This window comes from Rhinatrema bivittatum, unplaced genomic scaffold (genome assembly GCF_901001135.1).
Source record: "Rhinatrema bivittatum unplaced genomic scaffold, aRhiBiv1.1, whole genome shotgun sequence".
In the NCBI taxonomy this organism is placed as follows: Eukaryota; Metazoa; Chordata; class Amphibia; order Gymnophiona; family Rhinatrematidae; genus Rhinatrema; species Rhinatrema bivittatum.
The window spans coordinates 37,269-54,166 of NW_021820943.1; the positions used below are offsets into that span (position 1 = coordinate 37,269).

The window sequence follows — 16,898 nt, forward strand, 5'->3', positions numbered from 1 at the left end:
CCTTTGAAAATCAACAGGTTGGTGAGACACGGACAGCTCTAATTACAGACCACTTAGCCTGAGATTGGAGGAAGGGGAAATAAAAGGCGTGAGTCATCCCTAAAGGAAAGCATATTAGAATATCTTGCAGCCATGAAAACTACAACTTCTGAGGCAACATGGAGAGATTACGTCAAACAAATCTGACTGATATCTTTGACTGATGAACTAGGGGAATGCAGTGGATGCATGCTGCTTACATGTCAGAAAAGCTTTTTATGCTGCTCTGCATAGCAATGTAGCAGGCACTGTCAAATAAGGACCATTTGGCACACTCAGTGTGACTAATTACCCCTGTTCACACTGCTCTAGCCAAGGATATCTCCCAACTGTCAATCACACAAGCTTTACCACCTGCAAGAGCTTGTTCCTCAACTTTTTATGTCCTTAGCTGGGAAGTATAACCAAGTGGCAGGTCACCTAGCCAGTCTCCCATACTAAATGTCCTGCCCTCACCCTTCTCCTCCCAGTTATAACTGAGAATCTACCAAAAAGGGGCTGCTGCTTGCTGGTCAATCTTTCCTCCTCTTTTTGGAATTTTGGCACAGATAAAGTAAAAATCCACAGAGCATTTGTTTCTCCCTTTAATGGACTGCTACCATTCTGGGTAGATGATTATATATTTCTATACGTAGACCAGCAGCTAGGCTGCCCATTTCATGTACCTTATCACTCCAACACCCATGCACGTGTCCTCTGTATCTGTCCCACAAATACTTTCAAAATTCTCTAGCAACTATTTGGTAAATTTGCATACATTTGCATATATTATCAATTTACATAATTTTTTTTTAACTTTATAATAATAAAATCATTTTCTGACATTTCTATGTTCAGTTTATTTATCTGGTTCTTTATTATAGGAATAGGAACCTTAGTGATTAGGGCTAGGGAAGAAGGAGGTGAGGTGATCTGGGAATAGGAAGAGAGAAAATCTCGGGAAGGGGATCTCAGAGGCAGAAAATGAAGAAGGAATCTTAGGCAGGAGGGGTAGAGGGATAAGGGATGGAGAAGTATAAAGGCACAGAGGGAGTGGGAGAGAGATTATAGGATGGATTCAGGGAGAATAAGGAAAGGGCTTGAGGGGAGATGTCAGGAATGGGGAGGAGGAAGGAGGATAGGGGATGAGAAGAAGGGGAAAAAGGGACTATTGGGGATGGGAGAGGAAGGAGGAAGAAGAGGAGGAAGAAAGAGGAAGGACTGAGGATGGGGTGGAAGGAGGGATGATTGGATAGGGGTGGAGAAGGAAGAAGGCCACAGCTCCTACTCCCTAACTGAATTATGTGTTACGTCAGTTTTTATTACGTTTTATGATTTTATATTATGTTCTGATTTTATTAGGTGTGTTTAATGTGTCTGTTTTATTTGTTAAATTATTGATTATGTATGTATGATGGTAACCTGCCTAGAATTGTGGATATCCACTTAAACCAATTTATAACCTGGCAAATGTACACTATATATATCAAATGTTATTGCCGTAATTATTCTTTTGCTACAATAAACTATTATAGCATTAAATTTGTTAAGAATGAGTGGTGGTTTCATATCATACTGAACGGGCACTCTCCATGTTGCCCCAGAGCACTCTTTGTTTTAATCATTAACTCACCACCTCCATTCTTCCTTTTTTCTAAAAAAAATTTTTATTGAAAAATACAATAAAATTTGTTGAATGATAATATAAAAAAAATTTTTGTTTTTCTTTGTGCTTTTAAATTGTGCTCGATAGCCTCCTAGTTTATACACACCACCAACATTTCATTTACTTAACTTAACTTGCAGTTTTTCTCCATGCACTGTTCGATATCTGATGTTTTCTTTTTGAAAGGTAACTTTCATTTCAAGATGATGACTTGTACAAGTTTCGGCAACCTGCTTTCTTCAGGAATTTTTTCTCTAACCCATATGAAATCTTAAATTTGAGCATGTTCACTGCTGTCCATATTAATGCGGTGCATTGAAGCCTCCTCTCCACGTCCAAATGGCGGTTAACTTTCAGCTCTTACATCTTTCCCTATTTAAGGTCACCTGGGTTTTCTAAACTAACCTATCGCAACATTTCACGTCAGAGACATCCAATCAAGTTGATCATTTAAACCAACTGGTTGTTCTGTATTCAACTTAAAAATCCATGATTGTTCCCGATAATTCAAAGTGGTCCGGTTCACAGCAACTTTTCCAAAACTGTCTATAACTGTCCATCTCAACTGGTCAAAAGTGTGATTTTGATCAATACAGCCGTATTTAAATGGGATCGGTGTTCTATGATCAAGAGACACTCTTACAGTATAAACCAAGTAGAGAGCAGAACAGTTTGGTGTGCGTCCTTCCACAGAGCACATCAACAAGGGCCATTATTTCTTCTATAAAAAGACACTGGCATGTATTAGCCCTACACGCTATTTTTTAAGAAGTACCTCTTAGAGCTACAAAGAGGGGACACAATATCCATGACAATGTAGTCCATTCCCAACACAGAGAGATGACGGTAGAGGCAGTGGGGACCCATAAGAAATGCGGCAAGTGTACAGTGTGTAACACTACTATGGAGAGGTCTACGTGAACACATCCAGAGTCTGGGTATATTGTACGCAGAAATAAAAACACAGATTGTACATCTAAATCGGTGATATACGTTATTACATGCCCATGCCCCAAGCTATATGTGGGCCACACAAGCAGAGCGGTGAGACAGAGGATCATACGACAGGTAGGGGAAGGTGCGGGGGGTGGATGGGACTGGGGAGCGTGCGCAGGGCTCGGCGCGCGCAAGTCACACAAATGTGCACCCCCTTGCGCGCGCCGTGCCCTGCGCATATCTTATAAAATCCGGCGTACTTTTGTTTGCGCCTGGTGTGCGAACAAAAGTAAGCGCGGGCGCACTTTTAGAAAATCTACCCCATAGTGTACATTTGCCAGGTTATAAATTGGTTTAAGTGGATAATTGATAAGAGCCTGGGACAGTGATCTTTGATTAAGCTAGACTTGTGGATAGGCAGGATTTTAATTATTTAAATATGTAAATCATCACACCTTCTCCCCTCTTTCCCTGAGCCTCCTTCTAAAGCCCCTTTGATCCATTTCACACTCCAATAATCCCTCCAATCCTCTAGATGATGTACTACACACCCTTCAATCTCCTTACTCTACCTCTCATTTACTCTCCACTCCCCTTCTAATCTCCTCTCCCCATTTGCTCCCTTACTTTCACAATAATACTCTCTCCATCCCACAATCTCTCAGTCACTTTCTTCTTTCCCTCTTCCCTACCCCGTGATTCTTCACTCTCCCACCCATTCCCAAGATCCTCTCACTGTCTCATTTGCTCTCTTCTGAAACTCTCTCCCATCCACCTCATTCTCTCGTTCACTTTCTTCCCTCATTCCCACCCTTTCCCTGTGATCCCCTCACTCAGTCTTCCACCCATCCCCATCCCCTCACTCTCCCTGGTTCACCCACTCTCTCTTCCCCACCATCCCCTAACTCTCCCTCATTCACTCCCCCCAATATACCCACACCAGATGCCCTCACTCACCCTCCTTGTCAGGAAACAGGAGGACAGCAGCCTTGTAGCGCCTTAGGCCACATCCTCCACCTTTGCAGCTGGGGCCAGAGTCACACTTTGAAGCCTTGCTCATTCCCCCACCAAGGTTCACTTTGAGTAGGGTGGAGGATTTCCTTGAATTTATAGGGGAGGTGGCGATACATTTCTCTTTTCCGAGTGTGGTGGGCACAGCTACCATATTTGAGGATGGTAGTTGTGCCTTCGCGCAATGTTTTTTGTTTGGTTTTTTTTTAATGCATTGGCTTTGCTTGATTTACAGCAGTTGGTGAATTTTCCTACTCCTAAGGGAGAATACGCACTGGACCTTGTTTTTGTTTCAGTGTCTGCCCTCCAGGGAGGATGGGTAATGATAAGGGGGACAGAAGAAATAATTTGCTCAGATCACAGAGTTATCCCTATTTTATTCTTTTTATTCAGTACTGGATTCAGTTCTAGGACAGGATACTATGAGTAGGTTAAGGAGGGGTAAAAAAGATAGTGAACGGTTTTATTCAGAGAGGGTGGATTTACAGTTGGATTTTAGCGTGGGTAACAACGTTGGGGAGTTGGTGGCTGAATGAAATCCCTCGCTGGACCAAACATTAGATAAGGTTGCGCCAACTGCTCCTTGGATTTCTGTAGAGTTACATAACTGTCGTTTGGAGGTTAGAAAGTTGGAGAAGAGCTGGGTTAAATTACGCAGATGGGAGGATAAATTGCACCGGGGAAAAGAGCCTAAATGATATTTTTGGAGACCTCCTAGGTCTCCACTAGATGGCACTAGCTCCCAGCACTAGGACCGGCCAGCTTTAGAGGGGAATGTCATTCCCAATCAGCACCTCCCCCAGAGGATTACGGAGGTGGTGAGCTCCTGCTGCACAAGGGGGGGCTATGACCTATGAGTGTTGTTATTTGGATTTTGGAGAGTGCAGAGCCACTTTCTGGTACCTGTGATTTCAGTTAGGGCCTCTCGGCCTGACTTGGTGGTTTGGGGAGCAAGATTCCTGTTAGGATCTGTCTTCAGTTTTTGGTAAATATTCTTTTGTTAGAGGTTTGGAGATTTGGGGATGTTCTTTTCCTGAGGTAAGAACCTGGCTCTACAGGAGTAAAGGCATCTCTGGGTCCGATGACCAGGGGCATGACAATCTGCTGTATCCCTTTCACTGCCAGGGAAGTAGCAGTGGAGAATCATCCACTCAAGAGGACGTTTTGGACTTTGAGATTGTTTTTCACCGTTTCATTTGTGAGGAAGTTTCTCTACCACCCTTCCTCACAATGAAGCTGGGTTTTTACTGCCCTGCTGCTCCCGGCATCAGACCTTTCCCCAAGAGAGGTTCATCTGGAGGAGTCTGGAGTAGGGCATGACAGAGAGAAGAGACAAGCTCTTGGAGGCCCATCCCTGGGGATCTCCACCCTTTGGGGACACAGGACGCAGGCTAGGGTTTTGAAGAACTGGGCTCTCTGGGCCTTAGGTATGATTTTCTGGGAATAAGGGGATCCCTCTCACACATAGGATTTCCATGCTCAGCTGGGACAACGTCTTCATTCACTCCATGAGGGGGTCAGCCCCTTCCCAGGAGCTGATTCTAGGACACATACACCCAGGGAAAAGGAGTTCGGTGATGAAAGAAAGCCAGCATGAGCACAGATGTAATCTGAAACAGTTTCAAAGGGACTGTGCTTTATTTATTCTGAAAAAAAATCATAGTAAACTTTAATTTTGAACACCCAAACTGTTTCCTATTTGGTCCGTTCAGCACCATCACCATGAGAAAGCACAGTAACACACAAAGGGGGGAGGGAGAAATTCCACTCACACGTCCCAGGTCTTGAAGGTCATCCTCCCCCCCCCAACAGAAAAAAATCCACACCCCAGGGCAGCAAGGACTGGGGAAAGTAATATTTGGAATTCAGCCCTGGGATTGTAGAGGGTCGCGAGTGCGTGAGCCTTTTGTGCTGAAGCGTAGCTGACGCAGCCTTGAGGGTAAACCCACAAGACTTATGTCAGCAGCTGGCGAACGCACCCTGTAGCGTCAGTCTGGAGCTTCAAATTTACCAGCCAACTCCCCCGCAGGACGCGCCCTTGGGTTCTGGTGGCCAGCAGGATTAAGGTAGGTCCCTAGGGGATTGAAGATAACTAAAGTCCACAGGCACACTGGGGGTCGGAGCAGGCGGCAGCAGACTAACGGAGTCAGAGTCAGGCCAAGGTCAGGGCAGGCAGCTAGCAAGAGTGATGAGGTCCAGGAAGCAGGCAGTCATGGTCAGATCCAAGCAAGAGGCCAAGCCAAGAGGAGATGAAGAGAAACTGAAGACACTGGGCAAGAGAAACAGGACAAGAAGAGGCTGGATGAGGTGGGTTGGATGAGGAAGGCTGGAGAAGACGAGGCTGAAAGAGGGAAGGCCGGATAAGGTATGGCTGGAAGGACAAGGCTGGGTGAGGCAAGGCTGGACGAGGCAAGACGAAATGAAGGAGGAACCAGGAATGCAGAACACCAGGAACTAGAGCAACACACCCTGCAAGGCAGGAAACCCGTTGCTGAGGCGCCTGCTTGCTGTGGCACTGAGGCTTAAGTAGGAGTCCGGATGATGCCATTTGAGGGCGCCGGTAGCAGGCATTCCTGCCGTGGGGCCTTTAACCTGTGTCCAGTGGCGCACGCCATGCCCAGTCAGGCAGCATGGCTGCGGCGTCTCAGACGTGAAGATGGGCTTGCTTGCGTCGGCGGCTGCCTGGGGTGAGGGCTGTGGCTCACGGGGCACTCCTGTGAACTGTGACTCCTAAAAGGCATATTTGTGTTTTATGGCCACATACAGATTCAGCACACTCACTGACTTGGGGGTTACACATTATTTTAGGATTGGCCAGGCTGAGGAACATATTGTTGACAATTTGATAGAGAAAGCTGAGAATAGATCACATGAGATCTTTCAGTTGGTCCAATTGGCACTTGGGAGAAATGGTATTCCATATGAGGTTATTCCAGAGGTGTTAGATGGAAAACTGTTTTGTGAGATTTTGGAATGAGAGGATTGTGGACACTGTTCCCCTCTAAACTGTGCGTGCACGGGCGCACATAGTTCTTGGACCCTGCACACGTGGCAAGACAACACGCTGCCAAGCTGTCTCCTCTCCTGTTGCCACCACTGTCCGGCTGCGACTCTGCCGTTGGCCAATGCAAGAAGATACCAGCAGACTGCAACCCAACCAGCGGCAGAAGAACAGGCCCAGTGGGTTCGCCAGCATAACCTCTCCCACCGGTGGCCGAGGAATAGGCCCAGCAGGGCCACAAACACCTTAACCTTCCGTCTTCTGCTGAGGGATGGCAGGGCAGCGAACTCTTCACCTCCTGGCACTTATCTGGCTAAGTACAGCCATCCCATTAAGCCCATTGCCTGCCCATGGGGTATCCGGCTATCTACTTAGCTGGATAATTGGCTCACCCGGCTACGAGGTGGCCGATGAATGTAGCCGGGTATTCAGTGGCCACCACTTAATTGGATAAATTGCTACTATCCGGCTTAGTAGCACTGAATATCGGGCTTGCTGAGTTTTTCTGTATTTAGGACAGTGGGCCAGGTGTTAGTGTCACCAATACTGGAGTATGGTAATGGATTGTCTGTGGGTCTTTCTGGTAAGGTGGCACAGAATTTGGCAGCGAGGCTGTTCTTTGCTTGCCCTTGGAGAGAGAGTGCAAAACCTTTACTATACCCACTGCAATGGCTCCCGATTAGAAAAAGGGCTAAGTTTAAGATCCTGATCCTGATGTATAAGGTGGGCCGGGGAGAGGCAGCCAGCTATTTGCATAAGCTGGTTTGTAACTAAATCCCAAATCATTACCTGCCTTCAGTACAAGGAGCGCTTCCTTCTGTCCCTGAGGTGGCACATAGAAAATTAGTGTTCGTCTGTAGTTGGTCCAGAAATCTGGAATTCTGCACCTCGAGATATCAGAGAGGAGCTGAACTATCTGGTGTTCAGAAAGAAGATGAAGGCTGTAGCCTGTTTTGATAGTGGTAGGATGGTGGTGGAGATGGGGGGGTTGTTTTATTTTTATAGTTTTAGGATGTGATTTTATTGCATGTTATGTCGTTCACTGCTCCAGTCAGGTTCAGTATCTGGGCGGGCGCTTGGAAATAAATAAATAACATGTATAGGCCAGAGATCCATGCACTGCGTGCTTTGCAGCCTGGGCTCCTTTTTAAACAATGTGCTTATTGTCCTTTTTTTTTTTTTTCCCCCTTCTTGTTATAGGTTTCTTCAGCACGGTCTATATCACCAAGCTGTGCGCTTCGATCTGTTCCCCAGCCTCGGACAGTCTTTCCATGATCAGCTCTTCCACCTCCTGCTGCCAGAGCGACCTCTGCAACGTCAGCGCAGCAGCGGGCGTGCACCTCAGCGCCCTGGCCCTGCTCGTGCCGGCGGCTTTCGTCCTCTCCCTGCTGCGGGCTGCCCTCTGACCACGTGCGGCAGGGGGAGGTGGGGGGGGGGCAGAGGGGGGGCCTCCGCCGCCGAAGAGCCGCTTTCATCGTCCTCGCTGCGAGAGCAAAGCCTTGCGCCCGAGAGCTCCGTGCATGCGATGTGGGGACTGAGCAGGAAGCGCCCTCCCGTTCCGTGTGAAACATGCACCCGTTTCTGGAAACAGTAAGCCTTTTCCCGTTTTATTTCACGGAGTTAAAACTATCCATAATCACTGAAAGACAACCGTGATGTAACTTGACTACCTTTGTTCATGCAAATTGTTCGCAGACAGATCAGATATCTTCGGCAATAAACATGCTTTTAAAACGAGCTTGAGCCGTGGAATTAATATGGTGACCTTGTTTTCTGCCCGCGACGAACGTCATTTCAAAGACAGGGCTCTCTATTCTGAGGGGGTCTGTCTGGCTGCATTCTGACTTAGCCGGACAAACTCCGCACCCCGCCTCCCGATCTGTCTCTCTCTCCCCCCTGACAACCTTTTTTAAAGACCTGCCTGCGAGCCCCCTCTCCCAGATGCTGAAATGTAAAAAAAACCAACCCCAAATCCTGGCTGTCAGCGCCAATCCCCCTTCCTCCCCCAAGAAAGTTAAAATGCAAAACAAAATCTGGCCAAATGCCCCAGAACCTTCCTGATCACACTCCCCCTCCCTCCCAACTTCCTAAAAGTTAAAAAAAATAAAAAACCTGGTATCTCCCGCCTGACAGCCAAATTATTAAACCCCCCCCCCCAAAAAAAAAGGCCTGCCAGCGAGCCACTCTACTCCGATTGTATGCCCGAGCCCCTCCTTCCCTCTCCAATGTCAAAGACTTCGCCCTCCCCATCCCCACCCAGACCTCCACCCACCGGAATCCCCCAGGACGAATCCGCGCAGGTAAGGAGGGATGGAGAAACGGGGGATGGAGGCGCTGGCCAGGCCAGGGACATTCCTTTGAAGTTTGTCAGGAGGGAGTGGGAAGCCGGGCTTATGGCTTATGTGTTTGGAAAGCTTATTGACTCTGGGCTTTATGCAAATATAGAAGATGAATGAGGGGGAAGTAGGATGAAGTCTATAAATAAAATGAGGAAGTGTGCAGAGAAAGAACAGAGGGACCTAATGTTCACCATGGGGCTGAGTCGTCCGTTTTGCTGATGGAAAACAGCAAAAGACAAAGAGGCATGTGCCATAAAACCTATGCTAAAAATGTTTTAATGCAACTATTAGTCAAAATGTTATGTGCTCGGCCGCACATTTTTTTTTTTTTCAGTATCCTGGGGAGCGGTTGGACGCGGGCTTTTGACGCGCTAAACCCCTTACTGTATAAGGGGTACTGGACACGCATCGAAAACGCGCGTCCAACCGTGGGTAAAACAGTGCGCTCAGCTGAGCGCACTTTACAGAATCGGCCTGAAAGTTAGCCAGATAAAGTTATTCCGTTATCGCTAAAATAGTCAGATGCATTCAGTGGTGCAACTGCACACCTGCACAACAATACTCCCCCAAGTACCACCTAATGCACCATTTGATCCCCCGTTAGCTAAACAGCCTCTCCTGATAGCCACTGGTCAGCCACTTACTGATCTTCCCTGAGGAAGATCGCTCCCCATCCTGATCCCATTCTGACCACCCCTCCCAATATGAAACCTTTCCTGGAATCAAGTTTCAGCACCTTCCTATATCCTCATACCTCTCCAGAATGAGGACTTGCTGGAGAGTTCAACACTGTATTGGTCATCTTGGGAGAGGGTTTGGATGTCCTAGGCCCAGTTCTCTGGTTATAGTGTGTATGTAAGCACATAATAAGTTGCCATACCGAGTCAGACTGGGGGTCCATCAAGCCCAGCATCCTGTTTCCAACAGTAGCCAATCCAGGCCATAAGAACCTGGCAAGTACCCAAACAGTAAGTAGATCCCACGCTACTGATGCCAGTAATAGCAGTGGCTATTTCCTAGGTAAGCTTGTTGAATAGAAATGTATAGGCTGCTCCTCCTGGAACTTATCCAAACCTTTCTTAAACCCAGCTACACTAACTTCCCTAACCACATCCTCTGGCAATGAATTCCAGAGCTTAATTGTGCGTTGAGTGAAACATTTTTTCCCCCCTCTGATTTGTTTTAAATGTGCTACTTGCTAACTTCATGGAGTGCTCCCTAGGCCTTCTGTTATCTGAAAGAGTAAATAGCCAATTCACATTAACCCGGTCTAGTCCTCTCACTGATTTCTTCTTCACCACCTGCTGTGGAAGGAATTCAAAGGGGCATGGGATAAACTCTGCGGATTTCTAAAAGCTAGAAGACAGAAATGAAATAAGCGTGCAGGGGGGTAACTTGCTGGTCTGGTGGTTATTACCCTTAGTAGAAAGCATGGAGATTAGTACCCTTAACCCAGATGCTTTGATGCTTTTAATGCAACTGCAACATGACTCCCCGCTTAGACGGCAGAAGGATACGAGGAACTGGATTCAGGCAACAACCGCGGGCTCCGACTTCCATGGTCTGGGATACTGATAGGCAGACATAAGGGAAAAAGTACAGGACTGCTTCTGCGGCCAAGTCCTAAAGGAAACACAGAAAGAGTGCATGGGGGTAACTTGCTGGTGCGGTGGTTACTACCCTTAAATAAGCCTTGATATTTTTATATAACTCCAATATTGCTGTCTGCTTCAATGAGCTCATTGAAGACCTCCCAGAGCATCCACAGAGAGAGGGATCATTTGGCGTCTGACAACGTCTGAGACATTTCAGTTTATCTGTCCGGACTGCTATAAAGCTTTTTTCCACAATATTATACTCCCCGGGATGTGGAATCACATTGCCCGTTGATCAATGTTTTGGCCGGAGCGGGCTGCCCTGGCATCCACCGATAAAATAGTGTTAAGTCCACCAAGGGAAAGAAAAGAGAGCTGAAGAGAGACAGAGGAGGAGCGTGGAGTAAAGACAGAAGCTCCTCCTGCAGCTCTAAGAGGCCTGCAGATTTCCTTTGTGTGTAAGACAGACGCCAGGGTGGCTCGGCAGCCAGAGTGTTTAGCAGCCGATTGAAGGGCACGTTCCCCTGAGAGCAGGACAGGGGGCGAGCTGACTGCACCAGAATAGTCTTTTTTTTTTTTTTTTTTTAATTCTTTATTTATCAATTATTAAACAATTTTGTTACATAAAAAATATCTTGTAACATGAAACAATACAGATCGAAAGGAAAAAAAATTTTCAAATCAGAAATTTAACAACTTGAATAACATCATCTTTCTGTATTGACCAAATAGGAAATACAGGAGTAGTAAACTAAATGGAGCTTTGCACTACATCAATTTCAAAAAAAAAAAGTAAAACTGTAGGTATCCCTCCTCATTTACTTTCTTTTGCCTGAACCTCGTCTCCCAGCAGAGCCCCAAGATGTTCCGGTGTCGTAAACACATAATTGTTACCCTTAACTTTAACAAAACATTTACATGGGTATTTTAATAGGAATTCTCCTCCCCCCTCTATTACCCTTTTCCTATAATTTAGGAACTTCTTCCTCCTTAATTGTGTAGATTTTACAAAATCTGGGTAAATCCAGACTTTTTGCCCATAGAAACTTTTCTCTCTATTTCGAAAGAAGTTTCTCAATACATTTTCCTTGTCTGACATAAATGCAAAGGAAATCAATAAGGTAGCCCGTTTACCAATACTTATTTCTTCCTGTGACTTCATCAAGAAGTCTGTTAGATTCATAGATGTTTCAGTAACTCTTTCTCTTTGATCTTCAGGTTCTTTACTTTTTACAGATGTATTCAAATAGAAACCTCTTGTTACAGTAGGTATACATTTTTCTGGTATCCCCAATATTTGTACCACATAAGATCTAAATAATTCAGTTGGGCTCATTTTATCCATCTTAGGGAAATTTGTAACCCTCAAATTAAGAGCACGGGTATGATTTTCTAAAAATTCTATTTTACTCTGAATTTCTCCTTCTCCTTTTATTTGTACATTTTGAACTTTCTCTATTTGTGTTACACGATTTTCTATCTTAACAATTTGTTTCTTTTGAGTTTCCATTTCATCTGAGTTTCTTTTAACTACAACATTAGTTTCCTGCACAACACCAGCAAGTTTCATGATTGAAGCATCTAACTTGGCTATATAAGTCCACAATGACTCCATTGTAATGTTTCCAGGTTTTATGATAATATTTGGGGATCCTATATCCAATTGTTTCCCCTTTTGATGACAAATATTTGGAACCGGTCCCTTATTGACCTTCCGGGTGCTCTTCTGGTCAGGTGCAAACGATTGATTACTATCATCTCTTAATTCGGATGATATTTCTGTTATGTGAATTTCTTCCTGGGACTCTTGGTTTTGCTTCTGCTGGGGCATTCGTGGTAACTCCTGGGGAAATTCCCCTCTGTTACCAGGCGGAGATGGTATTTCAGGCGCCCCGGGGCTTAATGAGATGTCTTCAGCCATAAGTTGCAGTTTTTGCTCCAAAACCTCAACTAGAGCGGCTCCCTCCACGGGGTTATTTTGGGAAGGTGTTAACCACTCTGACACTGTCTTCTGAATCATTTCGGGTGAGGCACCCAGAGCAGGCCTAATTCTTGCCTTTCTCTTGGTGTGCAGCATCCTTCATTCAAATATATATTCAAAACTGGAAAATGCTTTTGACCAGAAGTGTCAAGCGGTTATCCTACAGTATATAATACTATCTCCTGGGGGGTATTGAGAGTATTTACAGCCTACCTGGAGTTGTTTTTCAGAGATTTCACGAGAGTCCACCATCAAACCAGTCGAACCGGTTGAAGCCAGTCAAAGCCGCGCGCGCCTTTGGCGCGCGGCTTCGGCAGCGCACCAACGGCAGCTACGCGCCGTAGGAGAGCCCCTTTAACCACCTCTTCCGGCTCCTCCTTACGACGTGGCAGTTAGTGGTTGGCTGCTGGTACCGTCGGGGCAGTGCTAGCTACCCCCGGAAGTCCAAACACAGTCCTGCTGCAAATTAGTGAAAGGAAAATGCTGTTCACGATCCCAGGTAGGCAGACTCCCTCTACCTCGAAGAAAACGCCGTAGGAGAGCCCCTTTAACCACCTCTTCCGGCTCCTCCTTACGACGTGGCAGTTAGTGGTTGGCTGCTGGTACCGTCGGGGCAGTGCTAGCTACCCCCGGAAGTCCAAACACAGTCCTGCTGCAAATTAGTGAAAGGAAAATGCTGTTCACGATCCCAGGTAGGCAGACTCCCTCTACCTCGAAGAAAACGCCGTAGGAGAGCCCCTTTAACCACCTCTTCCGGCTCCTCCTTACGACGTGGCAGTTAGTGGTTGGCTGCTGGTACCGTCGGGGCAGTGCTAGCTACCCCCGGAAGTCCAAACACAGTCCTGCTGCAAATTAGTGAAAGGAAAATGCTGTTCATGATCCCAGGTAGGCAGACTCCCTCTACCTCGAAGAAAACGCCGTAGGAGAGCCCCTTAACCACCTCTTCCGGCTCCTCCTTACGACGTGGCAGTTAGTGGTTGGCTGCTGGTACCGTCGGGGCAGTGCTAGCTACCCCCGGAAGTCCAAACACAGTCCTGCTGCAAATTAGTGAAAGGAAAATGCTGTTCACGATCCCAGGTAGGCAGACTCCCTCTACCTCGAAGAAAACACCGTAGGAGAGCCCCTTTAACCACCTCTTCCGGCTCCTCCTTACGACGTGGCAGTTAGTGGTTGGCTGCTGGTACCGTCGGGGCAGTGCTAGCTACCCCCGGAAGTCCAAACACAGTCCTGCTGCAAATTAGTGAAAGGAAAATGCTGTTCACGATCCCAGGTAGGCAGACTCCCTCTACCTCGAAGAAAACACCGTAGGAGAGCCCCTTTAACCACCTCTTCCGGCTCCTCCTTACGACGTGGCAGTTAGTGGTTGGCTGCTGGTACCGTCGGGGCAGTGCTAGCTACCCCCCGGAAGTCCAAACACAGTCCTGCTGCAAATTAGTGAAAGGAAAATGCTGTTCATGATCCCAGGTAGGCAGACTCCCTCTACCTCCCAGAATAGTCTTTTGAACAAGGAATTGCCAGAGTTCAAGTCTCCGAAGACTAGAAAACTGTGGGCTGTGTGTTTCCCCACAGAATCCTGTGTGTTAATTTTCCTAAAGAATAAAAGTATCAACTTTTACATCACATAACCTGAATTAGAACTGGGAGTTGTCCAAAAGAAAAGTGCATCGTCTAGAGATCTATCATTTTTGGGTTTTTTTGTACTTGAACTGCAATTATAATATTTTTGGAACTTAATTTAATACATTTTTTATTTTTATTTTACCACAAAGACTTTCACAAACAGAGCTCTTAACCCTAATTGGTTTACATATTCAGTATGTGGAAGACTCCCCTGGTCCACCACCAGATGGCACTAGATCCTTTATCAGTGAGACTTCCATTCTTTTTCCGCCCCTCCCAACCTGGAGGGCTGTGATTGGTTGTCTCAGGGTTCTTAGTGAGGTGATCCGTGAGGTCATTTTTAATTAGCCCTTGGAGAGACAAGGAGCTCCTTTCTGTTCCCCTTCTAAGTTGGGCTCCTAGCCCAATTTAAGGATCTTTTTTTTTTTTTTTTAAGAGGAGGTCCCCCTCAGTGCACTTCCCTGACTGAGAGGACCTGCCTTGTTTTTGGAGACGAGATAGTTTTTTTTTTTGCCGGATTCCTTTTGGATATTCGTTCTGGGGAAAAACCTTGGCTTTCTTGGAGAAGGGGCACACCCTATCCCGGGACCAGGGGCCTGTGAGCCTCTCTGCTCCCTGGGGGGGGGGGGGGGGGAGAGGCAAGCACCAGTGTCGGTGCCACCCAGCGTGGGATTTTTGTTGGGCTAGAACTTATCCTGTTTTTGAGATTGGGACTGTTGTTTAAACCTTGAACTCTTTTGGAGAAGGCAAACCCCCGCCCCGAGACCCAAAGGACAAGAACTGGAGACCTGTGCGCCTTTTTCTGCTCCCTAGATGAGGCAAGGCCCGGTGACAGTATAACATCAGCCACAGAGAGATTTTTTTTTTAAATTAAGAAGGTATTCCCGTTTTGTTTGTGGGGAGGGTTGTTTTTTTTTTGATCCACCCCTCCTCACTGGGAAACAGGACTGGGACAGCCAGTTTCCCCATTCTCATCAGACCACTGACATTCAGAAAGAAGGACCAAGATGCCCCCACACCCCCAAAGGGGACCAGGACACAGGCTGGATACGAGAGACCGAGCAGTTTGGACTCGGGTAGGATTTTTCCGTGGCTGAGGGGCTCCCATCACCCGCAGGATTTCCATGAACATCTGGGATAGTTTATTCACGGAACGAAGAAGTGGTATTCCAAATCCCAGGGATCTGAGAGGGAAACATCTGTAAGCAGCACAGCTGTAATCTTGCCCGCCTGGAGTGACTGGACATTGATTTAACTTGAAAAGAATTAAATACATTTTATTTTGAAAAACCTGTCCGTTTGTCCCAGGGACGGCGTTACAGTCACAGAGGGAAGAAGGAGCCGGAAACGCTTGGGCCATAATCTTAAGCTTTCCCCCCCCCCCCCCCCGCAGAAAGGAGCCGCCCCTTGGGACAAAGAGTGATGGGAGAAGCGCAGGCCGGAGTGACCCCAGAAATAGAAAATTAGTTTGTGTGCCCTTGGGAAAGCACAGCCATCCCAAGAAAAGGGTTGCATTACGTTTCTGCTCTTTCTAGGTGCATTGTATTCATTCGGTATAGCTGCGCCAATCTACAGTATATTCTTTCAGTTTATTTCCTCAAAGGAGGGGACGTTCACAGCACATCCAAGGGGAACACAGGGCCTGCGCATTCCACTTGGACCTCTGTTAGGTGATGAAAGATTGCTTGGTGTGTAAAGTTATTACAAAGTAGTGGGTGGAATAGACGGCCCGGAAACTGGTTCCCCAACTCCAAAAGAAACTGCACTGTTCCCAAGTGACACAGGACAAATTTTACAGCAATTTTTCCTTATAATGATCCTAAGTCCACAACAGGCCTAATTACCAGGAGTTGGGGGGGTTACATGGGCGTATTTAGCCTCTCTGTGCCGTAAGTGAATTTTCAGAGGGTGGGAGGGCATGTGGACTGTCGTTGCCACACATGCGTGTACCATGAGGGTGTTTGAAGGGTATTCTCCATGGGAGCCGAGGGTACACTTAGGAAGTATGCACACATTTACTTATTTTTTTTCTTAAACTTTTTATTTAAGTAACCTCAACTGGTACAGAGGTGAGACATGTTACCATTGCGTAAAAACAACATTTCACATTTGCAAACAACAAGCCTTGAACAACTGTTGAAGGACATAGGATCTCCTGTCACTCCCAGCTGACCAGAAATATCCCTTATCTCTTCTCAAGTGCCACAGCCTCCTAGGGGGTGTGAGACACCCACCCTGGGCTTATCATACGCACATGTTTTTGCACTTGCTAATCAAGTCAGGGGTATCAAACCGACTTTTCTTTTGCCCATTGCTTCTGGGTGGCAGTTCCAGAGAACGTGATAGAGAGTGTGGGTGAACTGGTGGAGGACTGTAGGAGAACCCAGAGGGCCCAGTGAATGCAGCAAAATAGGAATTCTGATCACAGTATGGACACAGACCCGTATTCCAGCCAAGGGATACAGAGGTGATGAACTTTGACCTGGAGAAGCAATTCATGGCTGAGCTATGTGTTCTTAGCCACACATGAAAGTAGAGAGCAGAAAATATTGAACAGTCCAAACACTTTTAAATTGGAACACAATTCTGTAGTTTAATATATATTTTTCAAAACGGCTACTCCAAAAGTCATGAATGCAGTACAGTGGTTTTCAACCAGGTCCCCCCACCCGGACCCTGTTTCGCTGTAAGCTGCATCGGGAGGGACTGAGAACAGTGTATGATTTCAACC

General features: G+C 46.6%; 1 protein-coding gene across 1 annotated transcript in view; it reads left to right on the forward strand.

Moving 5' to 3' along the window:
- Positions 1–8,057, forward strand: part of LOC115082313 (lymphocyte antigen 6E-like) — a 34,795-nt gene extending 26,738 nt beyond the window's left edge. Inside the window, exon 4 of the mRNA XM_029586546.1 lies at positions 7,833–8,057. Coding sequence (XP_029442406.1) covers positions 7,833–8,038 — 206 coding nt within the window. The 3' untranslated portion in view covers positions 8,039–8,057. The remainder of the gene's footprint in view (positions 1–7,832) is intronic.
- Positions 8,058–16,898: the final 8,841 nt, after the last annotated feature.